At 42.5% G+C, this 16,334-nt stretch overlaps 1 protein-coding gene across 6 annotated transcripts in view; it reads left to right on the top strand.

Annotated features, from left to right (window-relative positions):
• PLEKHG3 (pleckstrin homology and RhoGEF domain containing G3) overlaps window positions 1-14,444 on the top strand; it is a 105,625-nt gene extending 91,181 nt beyond the window's left edge. For 5 of the 6 annotated variants that reach the window (XM_044271662.1, XM_044271664.1, XM_044271660.1 and 2 more), the window contains exons 15-18: window positions 2,969-3,175; window positions 6,059-6,172; window positions 8,860-10,300; window positions 12,099-14,444. In XM_044271662.1, the coding sequence (XP_044127597.1) occupies window positions 2,969-3,175; window positions 6,059-6,172; window positions 8,860-10,300; window positions 12,099-12,943 (2,607 nt within the window). In that variant the 3' untranslated portion in view covers window positions 12,944-14,444. The remainder of the gene's footprint in view (window positions 1-2,968; window positions 3,176-6,058; window positions 6,173-8,859; window positions 10,301-12,098) is intronic. The other variant, XM_044271661.1, reaches the window with a different exon arrangement.
• Window positions 14,445-16,334: the final 1,890 nt, after the last annotated feature.

The following is a 16,334-nucleotide window of genomic DNA, read 5'->3' as shown; positions in this document are numbered from 1 at the left end:
ATGGTGATTCTTGGCATTTTGATTATTTCCTTTATGGCATTCACACAGTACCACATTATGTTTTCTATACACTGTGCAGAGTAGTTAGAGTTTAATAGTTTCCACATTTTCGGGCACTGCAATGCCATTCAGGTTTTTCCAGGAGTTCATCCTTGCCAATCGCTTATCTTCACTCCTTTTCTGGAATTAAATATCTCTATATGTAATAATTAGAGAGCAAATATGCTCTCTGATGGGTGAAGGGGGTTGAGAACATGCACAGAAGTCCATGTAACCCTTCCCCTGGGGACATGTTGCACAGTGAGAGAGAAAGGTCTGAGTCTCTTTTCTCCTCCTCTTGCCGATCAGTACATCCCCTACTGGACCCCGTCCTCCACGCTTACTGGCATCTCAACCAGCTGAAGGGGGTATCCGTTGTCCACATAGAAATGAATAGGAGCGATGGCCGCACATGCGCAGTGTGCCCTCCACCACTTTCCCAGCTCTGTTCTCGGTATGGGTGCAGGTCCCAGAGGTGGGACCCGCACTACCAGACAATGGGGGCATATAGGGAATACCACAAAGCTGCAGTGATGGCCACAATAAATAGCAATTTATAGCGCGCTGGGAATGAAAGCTGCAGGTATATGCAGCTTTCACTGAGACCTCATTGTAAGGGCTATAGCTAGTGCTTTGAACCTGGTCATGTTTTAAAGCTTTTTGTTAGTTTAGACTTGCCTAAGACCTGGGGCCACTTTGAGGTTTCTAGGGCCATTTTAAGTTTCCAGTCTGCCCCTGGCGATTGGTTATTTCCGGCAGCACTCATTCAGATGGGAGAGCACAGACCCTTGTTCACGTGACCAGTGGGGACCTTAACGGTTGGACCCTCTCCGATTAGACACTTCCCCCTATCCTGTGGATAGGGTATAAGTTGTCTACATGGAACAACCCCTTTAATTTTAGTCAAATATTTGCATAACAAAGAAAATAATAGATGGCACCCAGCTGTTTGGGTACAATGTTTTAGGAACAACAGGTTAAAAATGTAATTTATTATTTAAAAAATGTAATTATAGAGTAGTTATTGTTGTGGTTATGGGAATATGACGATGAAGCGTTGGTTTTCGGTCTCAGGACCTTGATCCCTTTCTTTGTTGAAAGAGCCATCAGCTCGTCAGCATATTTGAACATTTGATATTCTTCTGAACACCACATTAGTATCAAATTGAGTGAGCTGTATTGATCATTCGAGCTCACTAATTGAGGTTAGACCGAGTAGACTTCAGCAAGCCATGTTGAATCTAAATCTCAATGGGCCAGATTTATCATGACTCACTCCACTTTAACATATGGCTAAAGTCAGTTTTAGCCAAGTCAGATTTATGATTGGCCCTTTAAGACTGTAATAAATGTGGTTTGACGGTAGCAGTTTATCCGTCAGTAAGCAGCTTTACAAAAGTCGCATGTTCTATTAAAAAGTCTCATAAGATAAGCATGGTCCTCTCTGGAGTGAAATTGCAACTTTTTTGCGACTTTTTAAATAGTCCCAATAGTAAATCTGTCTAGAGATTCACTTACATAAGAAAACACTCCCACTTTCAGAAAACTGGAGAGCATAGTGTACAGCAGAAAAAAGTCACAAATTTGTGCGCAGTTTTAGCGTTTGGGACTTTTTCACTCCATTATTCTGACCTGAGCTAATGATAAATCTGGCCCATTGATTTTACCATAGAAATGAAGTGAAAGTGTTTTTATAAAAATTTTTGGCCTTCTTTCATGTTGCTCCTGAAAGGTAAAGTTTGATGTCTCAAAACTTAAACTTATCTGAGTGATTAATTTAAAAGTTCTCCTGATGTCCTCTTCTAGCCACAACCAGGAGTCAGAATTTAGATGTAATTGCCTAACTTGTATTCTATGGAATCTGTGAAATCGTCCACTGCCCCCATAGGATACACTTATTTTTTTCAAGAGATGTATTTTTTACATTACCTTATTTTTTTTTTTTTAAATGGACAACCTTTTCTTGTGGAGGCAGAGACAATACTCCAGTTCAGAGATCTGTGTTTGGAAGGCGGTAGTGTCAGTCAAGTTCAGGAAGGCAGAGTGATGGCAGGAGGCCAGACTCCTCCAAAAGTGGTAAAGTCCAGAAGACACATGGCCTTCATACACTTTACAGGGTACATCGAGCAGATTGTGACCCTGGGACTTTTAGTACCCTAAAAGTGGACAGTGATTCCTACAATCACTATCCACTTAAAGGGACACTGACAGCCCCAATTAGCATATTTAGGTATATATACGTGAGTACAGGTCTTATAAAGTCTATTAAAATGATCTAAGTATCCCCCCCTGTCCACCTTATAAGTACCAAAATATAAAGTTATATAACCTGCTTGTCCGGTCACCAATCTGCCCAAGGGGCGGCGCTTCATCACAAAATGCGCCCAGCCAGCCGTTTCTAACTGCCGTTCTGAAGCCCCGCCCAGCTCATCAATATTCACTTAGCTGGGCAGCGGCTACAACTCTCCGGACTCAAGTGCTGCAGCCTCTGCTTTATGCGCATGCGCCGGGCACTTGAGTCGGGAGAGTTGTAGCCGCCACCCAGGTAAGTGAATATTGATGAGCTGGGCGGGGGTTCAGAACGGCAGTTAGGAGCGGCTGGCTGGGCGCATTTTGTGATGAAGCGCCGCCCCTTGGGCAGATTGGTGACCGGACAAGCACGTTATATAACTTTATATTTTGGTACTTATAAGGTGGACAGGGGGGCTACTTAGATCATTTTAATAGACTTTATAAGACCTGTACTCACGTATATATACCTAAATATGCTAATTGGGGCTGTCAGTGTCCCTTTAAGTGAATAAACTGCAAATATCAAAATTGTAATTTGAGTACTAAATGAGGAATTATCTAGTAGTAATCTGTAAAAACATGCATTGTCAGCAGTTTGGGTGCAGATACATTACCCCCCTTGGTATTGTTTGTTCAGCATGCAGGCAGTGATGACGCTCTACTGGATTTTGAGGACATACTGCAGCAAAGTCTAAGCAGTCTGACACCAATCTGTAATGATCCACAGAAAGAGAGAGTTAAGGAGGATCCAGGCAGTACTGAGATAATTAGAGGCCTAGAGGAGGAACTCACTGCCTCTGAAGAAGAGAATGAGGAGTACATGCACCTGGAAGATGATGGACAGGTAGCTAAAATTGCCATAAACCTGCTGGCGGTTGCACGTTGCTAGTGGTGTGGGTCTTTCAGTCTATCCTCTTCTTGTGCATGTTTCTAATTTAATTCTTGTTCTAATATGTTTTATGTCGTCGCTCTTTCTTTTGCATTGTAATTTAAGGCTGGATCGGTTAAACGGGACTTGCAATTTGTTGTAACGTTCAGTCCCTAAAATTATGATCAGTAGGGGTCTGGGACCACTATTCATTTCTAAAACACAGCTTCTTTTTATGTATTTCATCTGTTCAGCATTCATTTCAATTCGCTCAGCTAACTCAAGTGAATGGCGCTCCTGCACAATGGGTTAATAGGAGCCTGCCATGAAGAAGCCGCATGGGGTCTCGACACTGAGCTAGTCATGAGAGCGGTCTTATAACTGACTGACAGCTATCTGCAAATGCATTTGTACAAATATAGCTCTCAATCATTGAATCGGAATTCCTCCATTACCTCCTAAGCCCAGAAAGAGCAGAGATTTAAATGAGTTAGGTTGGGGCTACACAAGTGTCACGTGACATGAAGATTGCAATGTCACATACGGAGTACGGATGGCTGCTATGGCAGTAGGAAACCAAGCAAAGCCTGCCATGGTTGCCATGTGTGTGTATATATAGTTCAGTACACCCATGGTCAGGCAGGAACACACGGCATCATAAATCATTGTGGTGCTATAGGTTCACATTAGGGCTCTTTCACACTTGCGTTCTTGTCTTCCGGCATAGAGTTCCGTCGTCGGGGCTCTATGCTGGAAGAATCCTGATCAGTTTTATCCTAATGCATTCTGAATGGAGTGAAATCCGTTCAGGATGCATCAGGATGTCTTCCGGAACGGAACGTTTTTTGGCCGGAGAAAATACCGCAGCATGCTGCGCTTTTTGCTCCGGCCAAAAATCCTGAAGACTTGCCGCAAGGCCGGATCCGGAATTAATGCCCATTGAAAGGCATTAATCCGGATCCGGCCTTAAGCTAAACGTCGTTTCGGCGCATTGCCGGATCTGACGTTTAGCTTTTTCTCAATGGTTACGATGGCTGCCGGGACGCTAAAGTCCTGGCAGCCATGGTAAAGTGTAGCGGGGGAGCAGTATACTTACCGTCCGTGCGGCTCCCGGGGCGCTCCAGAGTGACGTCAGGGCGCCCCGCGCGCATGTATGAGGTGATCGCATGGCACGTCATCCATGCGCATGGGGCGCCCTGACGTCATTCTGCAGCGCCCTGGGAGCCGCGCGGACTGTAAGTATATCGCTCCCCGCTACTACTATGGCAACCAGGACTTTAATAGCGTCCTGGCTGCCATAGTAACACTGAACGCATTTTGAAGACGGATCCGGCGTGTAATTCCGGCAAGTGGAGTACACGCCGGATCCGGACAACGCAAGTGTGAAAGAGCCCTTAGAAGAGCAGTCCGGGAGATACAGTTGTCACACGGAGAATGTTTCATGGACTTTTAAGACGCTTTTGTGAAATTGACCTGATAGGTGTCCGTCAGGGAGCCCAACATCTTACTGAACACAGTAGCATGCTGTTTTGGCCTGTTTTTTTTTTTTTTTTTTATGGAATCTGTGACAGAGGCTTCGAATAGAGCCCCCCCCCAACACAGACGTGAACATAGCATGGCCTAGGGCGTATTTCAGACATCAGTGAATAGCGGACATATGCTGTCTAAGGATTTCACAAGCTCAGAATTTAGAGTTTGATTTCTAAGTAAAGTATCGCTGTTCTGTATACTAAATCTATATACCAAGTAAAGTATCGCTGTTCTGTATACTAAATCTATATACCAAGTAAAGTATCGCTGTTCTGTATACTAAATCTATATACCAAGTAAAGTATCGCTGTTCTGTATACTAAATCTATATACCAAGCAAAGTATCGCTGTTCTGTATACTAAATCTATATACCAAGCAAATAAAACACACACATAATGAATTCCATCTCACCTCTGCAGCTTCCATGATCCCTGTGCTACATATTCACAGGTATACACTACACATTGCATTACATATACACGGCTCTACATATACACAGGTATACACTATACATGGCGCTACATATACACAGGTATACACTATACATGGCGCTACATATACACAGGTATACACTATACATGGCGCTACATATACAAAGGTATACACTATACATGGCTGTACATATACAAAGGTATACACTATACATGGCGCTACATATACACGGCGCTACATATACACAGGTATACACTATACATGGCTGTACATATACACAGGTATACACTATACATGGCGCTACATATACAAAGGTATACACTATACACGGCGCTACATATACAAAGGTATACACTATACATGGCGCTACATATACACGGCGCTACATATACAAAGGTATACACTATACATGGCGCTACATATTCACAGATATACACTACACATTGCATTACATATACACTATACATGGCGCTAAATATACACAGGTATACACTATACATGGCGCTACATATACACAGGTATACACTATACATGGCGCTAAATATACACAGGTATACACTATACATGGCGCTACATATACACAGGTATACACTATACATGGCTCTACATATACACAGGTATACACTATATACACGGCTCTACATATACACAGGTATACACTATACACAGCGCTACATATACACAGGTATACACTATACACAGCGCAACATATACACTATACATGGCGCTACATATATGATATGCTTTGAGAGAGTCGATCTGCTGCTTCTTCTGCTGTGGTTGGCTCCTGGTTTTCGGTGGGGTGGGGGGTCTACGACTTGTCAGGTAAGGATAGCTTATGCTATAGTTGACATTCATTCAAGTTGTTTTAACTGTTTTTCTTTTCTCCTTTTTAGAACACAAATTTTCTGCAGCATGATACATTAAAAGGATATAAGAGGCAAAATAGTCACTCACCTGGGAACCCAGAAAAGAGAAGGAGTATTGAATTCACAGCATTTAACAAAGAGGTGAAAATATTTTATTCTGGGCCTGTACTACCTATTCATGTAATATGCAAAATAGCTTTTGCCACCAATAATGGCAGTCAAGAGTATTTTCTACAAAAACCGCTGGGTGTCTCATAAAGGGGTTGTCCGGGTTCAGAGCTGAACCCGGACATACCTCCATTTTCACCCAGGCAGCCCCCCTGACTTGAGCATCGGAGCAGTTAATGCTAAATCGAGCAGGGTAAAGGCATTTTCCGGTGACAAACCAGGCTCTCCATGGGGCTGCCAGGAAGCCCGGTGACGTCACCGGCACTGATGGCCGGGCTTTAGCGCTTCCCTAGCCTGGAATGGGGCAACTACAGTACCCTGAAAAATTATCAACATTAGGGTTATTCCCTTTAGAAAAAAGACGACTGAGGGGAGATCTAATTACTATGTCTAAATACAGTAGCAAGAAAAAGTATGTGAATGATATGGATTTCTGCACAAATTGGTGATAAAATGTGATCTGATCTTCATCTAAGTCACAACAATAGACAATCACAGTCTGCTTAAACTAATAACACACAAAGAATTAAATGTTACCATGTTTTTATTGAACACACATGTAAACATTCACAGTGTAGGTGGAAAAAGTTTGTGAACCCCTAGACTAATGACATCTCCAAGAGCTAATTGGAGTGAGGTGTCAGCCAACTGGAGTCCAATCAATGAGATGAGATTTGAGGTGTTGGTTACAGCTGCCCTGCCCTATAAAAAACACACACCAGTTCTGGGTTTGCTTTTCACAAGAAGTATTTCCTGATATGAATGATGCCTCGCACAAAAGAGCTCTCAGAAGACCTACAATTAAGAATTGTTGACTTGCATAAAGCTGGAAAGGGTTATAAAAGTATCTCCAAAAGACTTGCTGTTCATCAGTCCATGGTAAGACAAATTGTCTATAAATGGAGAAAGTTCAGCACTGCTGCTACTCTCCCTAGGAGTGGCCGTCCTGTAAAGATGACTGCAAGAGCACAGCGCAGACTGCTCAATGAGGTGAAGAAGAATCCTAGAGTGTCAGCTAAAGACTTACAAAAGTCTCTGGCATATGCTAACATCCCTGTTAGTGAATCTACGATATGTAAAACACTAAACAAGAATGGATTTCATGGGAGGATACCACAGAGGAAGCCACTGCTGTCCAAAAAAAACATTGCTGCGTGTTTATAGTTTGCACAAGAGCACCTGGAGGCTCCACAGCAGTACTGGCAAAATATTCTGTGGACAGATAAAACCAAAGTTGAGTTGTTTGGAAGAAACATACAACACTATTTGTGGAGAAAAAGAGGCACAGCACACCAATATCAAAACCTTATCCCAACTGTGAAGTATGGTGGTGGAGGCATCATGGTTTGGGGCTGCTTTGCTGCATCAGGGTCTGTACGGATTGCTATCATCGAGGGAAAAATTAATTCCCAAGTTTATCAAGACATTTTGCAGGAGAACTTAAGGCCACTCGTCCACCAGCTGAAGCTAAACACAAGATGGATGTTGCAACAGGACAACGACCCAAAGCATAGAAGTAAATCAACAACAGAATGGCTTAAACAGAAGAAAATACGCCTTCTGGAGTGGCCCAGTCAGAGTCCTGACCCCAACCCGATTGAGATGCTGTGGCATGACCTCAAGAAAGCGATTCGCACCAGACATCCCGAGAATATTGCTGAACTGAAACAGTTCTGTAAAGAGTAATTGTCAAGAATTACTCCTGACCATTGTGCACGTCTGATCTGCAACTACAGGAAACGTTTGGTTGAAGTTATTGCTGCCAAAGGAGGTTCAACCAGTTATTAAATCCAAGGGTTCACATACTTTTTCCACCTGCACTGTGAATGTTTACATGGTGTGTTAAATTAAAACATGGTAACATTTATTTCTTTGTGTGTTATAAGTTTAAGCAGACTGTGATTGTCTATTGCTGTGACTTAGATGAAGATCAGATCACATTTTATGACCAATTTGTGCAGAAATCCATATCATTCCAAAGGGTTCACATACTTTTTCTTGCAACTGTATATCAGGGGTCAGTACAGAGATCTATCCCATCATCTATTTATCCCCATGACTGTGACGAGGGGACATCCTCTGCGTCTGGAGGAAAGAAGGTTTGTACACAAACATAGAAGAGGATTCTTTACGGTAAGAGCAGTGAGACTATGGAGCTCTCTGCCTGAGGAGGTGGTGATGGTGAGTACAATAAAGGAATTCAAGAGGGCCCTGGATGTATTTCTGGAGTGTAATAATATTACAGGCTATAGCTACTATAGTTGATCCAGGGAGTTATTCTGGTTGCCTGGTTGGAGTCGGGAAGAAATTCTTTCCCCCTTAAGTGGGGAAAATTGGCTTCTACCTCACAGGTTTTTTTTGCCTTCCTCTGGATCAACTTGCAGGATAACAGGCCGAACTGGGTGGAGAAATGTCTTTTTTCGGCCTTATATACTATGTTATTGTAGATATGTATATATTATTTACTTGAGTATCGGTTTCTTACATGTATTGTTACTTGACCAGTGCGATGATTTACACCACTGGCATTGGAGGGGCTTTTAACCTCTCTGTGCTTCCTGTCCCTTTAGAGGTATAAAGGACATCCTCCATGTGTGCTGTCATGTCCTGGAAAGGTATTTACTGGTAAGACTAAATTATGTTTTTTATGTTTTTTTTAGATATTGGAAGAAATGGAAAACAGTAATTCAGAACCAGAAGAGGTTTACATTGCTGGCATGAACAGTACATCTGGTATTGCTCTAGAAACAACTATAGCAACTACTGACAACCAGACTTTTGAAGAAGAAGCAGAAAGATATTCTAATGACTCTAAGCCTCTGGAAAATAGGAATGTGGAAAATGCTGACGATATGAAAACTTTTAGCAGTGAGGAGGATGAAGAGGAAACCAACCTCCATGAATCATCTCGCATCCTGCCTCCATCTGTGTTGGACCAAGCCAGTGTAATTGCTGAGAGATTCAGTAATAATCTCTCGAGGAGAAGCAGCTTGGCCTTGGAGGATGGAAAAGTCATTGGCTATATCACGCCAAGGCTTTTGAGCAGAAGTAGCAGTTTGATGAACCTAGATAACACAGATAAAAGTCTATATCAGGTTGAATCCTCTGATTTTCTAAAATCTCATCAGGCCGTTTTGACCAATGGTGAAAAGGCTAATGCAGAGGGTTCACTCGGTAAAGTTTATTCTGTCGAAAGTGTTTTTGAAGAAAAAGACCAACTCCTTGGTATACAAAGAGAGTCCGTTCTCTCCTTCCAAGACAGACAACTTATTGACAAGATAAAAACGTATTATGACAAGGCTGAACATCAGGATGCCGCTTTTAGCATAAAACGCAGAGAAAGCTTAACATACATTCCTACTGGAGTAGTAAAAAACTCTATATTTAAGATTAACAGTCTTCCAAGATATAACAATCCGAGTTTTACAAGACAGAGAAGTGAAACGCGTTCCAGTGGTAGTGTCTGTGAGGACAGGCAGCAGAAGACCTCTGTAGAGGAGTCCACGTTTGTACAAAAAGGGAGCACGGACTGTTCAGTTCTACACACCCAACCTTCTGGTACATCTTCTGAGAGCAACGTTCAAGAGATGCAACTTCCAACTTCTGATGAAGTTTTCACATGTTCAACAGAAATGATTAAACTGTGGGAAGAAATTGAAAAAGAAAAAAGTAAAAGCACAGACGACGGCTTTATAAGCCTTCCTGAAAAACCTAGAATAGCCATAGAAAGCCCAGTGGATCCTCTTGAACCTCTCATAATACTTGAGGAAGGTGATTTTGGTAGTATTAATGACAAATACCAGAATCGTATAATGGATAATTCCTCTCCGGGTCAGATAAGTCCATGCAATAATGTAAGCTTTGAAGATCAGGACTGTAAGACCCCTATCGATGATCACCCCACATTTATGCAGCTTGCCAGCTATATGGATGCAAACTTGTCAGACAACATGAAAAGCCGAGTCTATCAACTAGCCAGGCAATATAGCCAAAGGATTAAATGCAATAAACCAGGTCCTTACAGACGGATTAGGGATTTAGAAGATGATATGCGGAGGGGCAACTTACCTTCAGTAATGGAGGAAAAGCATGAAGAAAAATGTAAGTATGGGTGGGTTTGTGTCCATTTCACAAGCACAACAACATCAGTTATACCAGAATAAGTATGCTTGTATAGATACAGAACACAACAGCTACGGCAGACCCAATGCGTTTCACTCTCCGCTTCCTCGAGGCCCACCTCCTCCGAGTAGATGATTGATATGAGGCATTGCTGGTAAGATGGATGCCAATATTAGGTAAACATAGGTGGTCCTATGACAATGATCAGACTATAGCGGTCTGGTCCGTGTATTATGTTATTATTGGTTGGCCTGTATATAATAGGAGGGGACGGGGAAGTTATTGATCCCCTAAAGAAGTCAACAGTGAAATGCACTGGGCCTGTAAAATGTTTTTCCTTATAGTGGATTTTTGGATACATCTGGTGGCACATACCATATTACTGTATGCATATGCCCACACTATAGGTTATTCCTAAGTGGAAATGTTAAATGGTTTGAAATTGCTGCATATTTACAGTTTATTATTATTATTATTTTTAAATTCTTTTACAAGGCATTGTACAGTAATCTTGGCAGTACTATGTCACTGCTGTATGGTAGCCTGGCTTAAGTTTTTAAAGAGGAGCTGTCCCCACCAAATGCAGTGCCATCTGCAGAAAGCCGGAGGAGCTGAGCAGATTGTTCAATTAAAACATGATTAATTAAAACATGTAATTTATACATTTTATATCACTGCTCTTTTTCACTTTAGCTGTATACGGGGGAGGTGTTATCAGTGACTGTATGTGTACAGAGAGATCTGTCACTGATAGCTGTACATGTTGGTGGTCTTAAAGGGATATTCATTTCCGCCGGCCCCCAATATAGTGAATGGGGCCTGACAGAATGCCGGCAAGGACAGATCCGGCAGGCTGTTCCCGGCAGCAACAGCCTGCCGGATCTGTTTTGCACGAGTGACAAACAAGCCTAAAACTGTCTTTAAAATGAACATAGACGCAGATGACGACTAATGTGACTGCACCAAAATTTGGCATAAATTGTGCCATAATTTAGCGCATTTAGGTTTAGAGGAATTTTCTTCAACTATTTTGACAAGGGAGTACAGCGTGAGAGAAAAGGATGTGGCTTCATGGGGAAGAGGCATGGCCACTATGCAATATTTTACTCCACAATTTTGATGTGAAATTTTGCCTTAGGGCTCATTCAGACATCCGTAAGTGTTTTTTTGCGGTCCGCAAATTGCGAAACGCACAGGGCCAGCACTAAATAGAAATGCCTATTCTTGTCTGCGATTGAAGACAAGAATAAGACATGCTCTATTTTATTTGCAGGACACGGTGTGCTGTCTGCATCTTTTACGGCCCTATTGAAATGAATGGGTCCGCACCCGTTCCGCAAAATTGGCTGTCTTTATGAACTCTTAAACTAAGGCAACCGATAGTTGATTTAGTTAGAGAAAAGTGTCTAGCCAACCATCAAATTTATCATCCAACCAGTGTGATAAATTTGGTGCAAGTCTAGGCAGCCTGTTTAAGTTTGTTTAGTCGAAAGCAGGGATCGGCAACCTTCGGCACTCCAGCTGCTGGGGAAACTACAACTCCCAGAAAGCACACTTGCTCGGCTGTTCTGTAGAAGTGAAAGGAGGATTCTGGGAGTTGTGGTTTCAGAACAGCCGGAGTGCCAGAGGTTGCTGATCCCTGGGGTATCAAGCTGGGTATCATTTAGACATTTTAGCTGGAGATGTTACTTCATTGAGTGTTCTGTTTTAGTCATTGAATTCTAAACCCTACTTTATAAATGTGTTGTATTTCTTTAAATCCTTGTTTTTATTTTAGGTAAACTGAGGACCGAATCTTCTTTTCCGGTGTATAATCACACTATTTCAGAAGAACACAGCCCCACAACTCCAACACCCACCTCACAACGTGAGAAATCTCCTAAGCGACTGTCCTTCAATTCTGCCGATATTCCAGATATATCTTCCCCAATAAAGTTTGATTGTATTAGCCCCTTGAGTCCAGTCAAAACCGAAAAATTCGACTGGCCAGATGTGAGAGAACTGAGATCTAGGTACGCAAGTACAGCTGGGTCTAGCAAAAAGCTTTCCGTTAACAGAAGCCAGTCTGCACCAGATAAAATGACGGATCACAATGTGGAAAGTATGCCGGAAGCTCAAGACAAAAAGAACCTAAAACCTTCAGCGTACAGTATGAACGGGGTGTCAGAGGAAACCAATCTCTTTGATAAAATATACATTCAAAGACCAAACGTAGGTACTGAAGCCCCGCACAATGGGAACTCTGGCCAAGCCAAAGAGGACTGTTACTATATCAGTGCAGAAGCAACGCTAGAAAATAATAAAAAAGTAATAATAATGGAAAAGATCCCTGTTGCTTGCGATGTCGATGACACTTATGTACACATCCGATCCCCGACCACCAGAGAAAAGATTTCCATAAAAGCTGTGATAGAACGATGCAAAGCTTATCAGGATTCTGAAGAATATAAAACGAGGGAAGATCTCTTCAACTCAGACGCTTCCACGGTAATTGCACAAGACCAATCAAAACCCAAAGTCTTAACCACTGGCGATATCGCTCAACAAAACAGAGTCAAAAACTTACGAGAGAAATTCCAGACCTTGAATTCAAACGTCGGCAAACACTCGGAAATGATTTAGCGTTTGATAAGCTGCAGGAATATCTGTACATAGATTAAGGGAGAGATGGACAAGGTGTCTTCATTTCTTTATGATTTACTACAGAAGTATACAGCAAAATTATTATTTATTGAAGGACTCACCCATTTTAATGATAGAACGAGCATCTCTGTATATAGTGTATTTTAATCCGATGTATTATTCTATGCTCCTTGTGTATATCATTGTCATTATTTACATTAAATATTATATACAGCGTATAAAGAGTAGCAAATAACATGTTGAAATCTGACTACTGCCTAGCACGTTAACTGAAAATGTCTTACGGTATATATTTATAAATGTTATATGAAGAACCACTTGACAAGGCTCCAGGGGTACGTAATAGCGTAAAAGCTATAAAACTGTAGGTAAAGATGAATCAAAGCACAATAGAAATAATAATGGAACATGAACGGTAATCGGGGGTGCACCACCATTGAGGCCAGGTGAGGCGGTCTCCTCGGGCAGCGCAAGAGAGGGGCAGCCGAAGGGCCATAGGCTGAAGGGAAGGGGTTAGGTTAAGAAACTTGCATTGGGAAGGGGGTGGGGGCGCCGTTTGTTACCCCTGATGTTGCAATTCCACCGTGGCGAATTCTAACCTCTCGAAACAGAGGACTTTTATGTAAGTTGCAATTCCACTGTGTCAAATCTTCACCCAACATCAGCCATTCAGGTACTGTTTTTTGGCACAACCCTCCTATATTAGCCAGTGTAGCCTTATGCTATTTGTAAAGTAAAGAAGCAGCTATATACTTCTAGATATATTTCACTTTCCTACTGAAACCTGACAAATTTCATTTTTCTAGTGTTCATTTTTTTTCCTTTTGGTGTGGTGCTTGTAGAACCAAGCCTGAACCAACTATTTCCTTGGACTTCTACGCCCCAAAATTCAAATTGGCTTGTGTGAGAATGTCCTGGTGCCCCTATAAAACTTATGTGGGAAAAAATGCTGCACTGTTTCAGTACAAGAAATGGGGTGCATGGTAGGTGGTGCCATTGTGCCCATCCCTGTCATTGAGTGTAGATATGGATACTGGCCTACAATTTGTTAGTTGCTCCATTATTCTAAGGTTGACCCTGGTAACAATTGCAAGATGATTGTTCTCACAATTTGTTCCAGCTGTAGCCACCTTCTTATACTGCTGCCACTTACTTTATAACGTAGAGCAAACTTGGTCTTTTAAATGATCCTTTTAGTGCACAGAATGCTTGTACCTCTCAAGCAAAGGAGCAGGTGATGTGTCCTAGAAAGAGGCTTGCTCTATGTGAGAGTCAACACTTTCCAAGAATGTCTGGAGAGGTTCCTCTCAGCAGAGGTGGCTGAAGATCACGGCATCAATAAACCATGCTGCCCGTTTACTAGTCTAAGCTTAGACCAGTGATGTCGAACCTTTTAGAGGCCGAGTGCCCAAACTGCAACCCAAAACCCACTTATTTATCGTAAAGTGCCAACACGGCAATTTAACCTGAATACTATAGTTCAATATAGTATATATTCCATGTACTTTATCATTTAGCTATTAAAGCCTGCCTAACATTCAGTGCGCTGCCTGTGCTGTTCCTAGTGCGCCCTGCTCTGATGAATGGCAGGAAAAGTCTAAGGCATACTGGTACACCATACCAGGGAGCGGGTGCCCACAGAGAGGGGTAGTTGTCACCCGTGCCATAGGTTCGCCATCACTGAGCTAGACAGACCTGGGTGCTGAAGATGAAGCCGATTGTGGACTTTGTGTTATTATCGTTTCTGGCTTTTAGGGTGCTCAAACTACTAGTGGCAAGGCTAAAGGGTGTATTAGGGCTCTTTCACTCGAGCAAGTCCCTTGTGGGAATTGCACTCCGTGTGAGAGAGGGATCATGTGGCATTACCACGATTGATAATGCTGTGTGCCTCTGCATGCTGGCAGCTTAATGTCAGTATGATTCCATAACAGGACACACAGAGTTATCAATCGTGATAATGCCATGCGGTTCTGTAGTCCACGCTGCTCGATCTCTCACACGGAGCAGGATTCCTGCAAGAGACACGTTCGTGTGAAAGAGCCCGTAGACTGGCAGATGATCGCTAACGAGCATTCCTATGAATGCTTATTAGCGGTCATCTGCCAGTCTAAGGCTCCATTCACACGTCCGCAATGTGTTTTGCGGATACACGGATCCACAAAACACGGAAAGCGGTAATGTGCATTCCGCATTTTGTGGACCGCACATTGCCGGCACTAATAGAATATGCCTGTTCTTGTCCGCAATTGCGAACAAGAATAGGACATGTTCTATTTTTTTGCGGAAGTGTGGATCCGCAAATGTGGATGCGGACAGCACATTCCGGCCCCATTGAAAATGAATGGGTCTGCACCCGTTCCGCAAAATTGCGGAACAAATGCGGATCCATTTTGCGGACGTGTGAATGGACCCTAATACTGCCTCAAAATGCCCGATGAATGAGCAAATGCTCGTTCGTAAATTTTTTTAAAAGTATGCCTCAAAATCACAATGGTGCCAGCGGACCTATGAATATAAATTATTGTCCAGATGCATTATTCTACATGGAATCTTATCTTCCAAGTGGACACCGGCTAACCTCCGGCGCTCCAGCTGTGGTGAAACTATGACTCCCAGCATTCTCCATTCATTTCTATGGCGTTCTGAAAACAGCCAAGCCAGGTGTGCATCTTGGGAGTTGTAGTTTAACCACGGCGGGAGTTCTGGAGGTTAGCCATCACAGTTCTAGGGTTAGTACTTGGGATGAGCAAATTCAATTCCACAAAGTCGACTTCGATTTGAATTTCGGGGTAATTGGATTTGCCGCGAAGCTGAATTTCCTCGTGCTTTACAGTAGCAAATCGATTTAACCTGAAATAGTGTAAAAAATAATTTTTATAAAATAAAATGTATATATTTGCCTCATCCATTTGCTCGCAATGTTCCGCCTGCCGCCATCTTGCTTGAAGATCTCGGCCGAAATCCCGTGCATGGTGACGTATGACCACGTGAGACTTCACACCAGACCTTCAAGTAAGATGGTGATGCCCGGCATGAACAAATAGATCAGGGTTTGTTTGGTTTTTTAGATTTTACACACTGTTATGAATATCAGATGCCACGATTATGTATGAACGTGACATCTGAGGGGCACAGTGACGAGTGAGCGGCGCCTCTGTCATTGCACCCACTACTTACAAAGAAATGCGCTTCGTGACAACGTAATTAGCGAAGTTTTGTAAAATTTGATTCGGCTGCTTTGCCAAATTTTACAAAACTTCACTCGTCTCTAGTTTAGTACTACTGGGAGACTGACTAGAGGAGGATCTGGGTGTACTTGTATATTATAAACATGGCATGTGATGTCAGCTGCTTCATAGACTACTTTTGT

The sequence above is a fragment of the Bufo gargarizans genome, chromosome 11, assembly GCF_014858855.1.
Source record: "Bufo gargarizans isolate SCDJY-AF-19 chromosome 11, ASM1485885v1, whole genome shotgun sequence".
Taxonomy (NCBI): Eukaryota; Metazoa; Chordata; class Amphibia; order Anura; family Bufonidae; genus Bufo; species Bufo gargarizans.
This window is presented reverse-complemented; position numbering and strand designations above follow the sequence as displayed.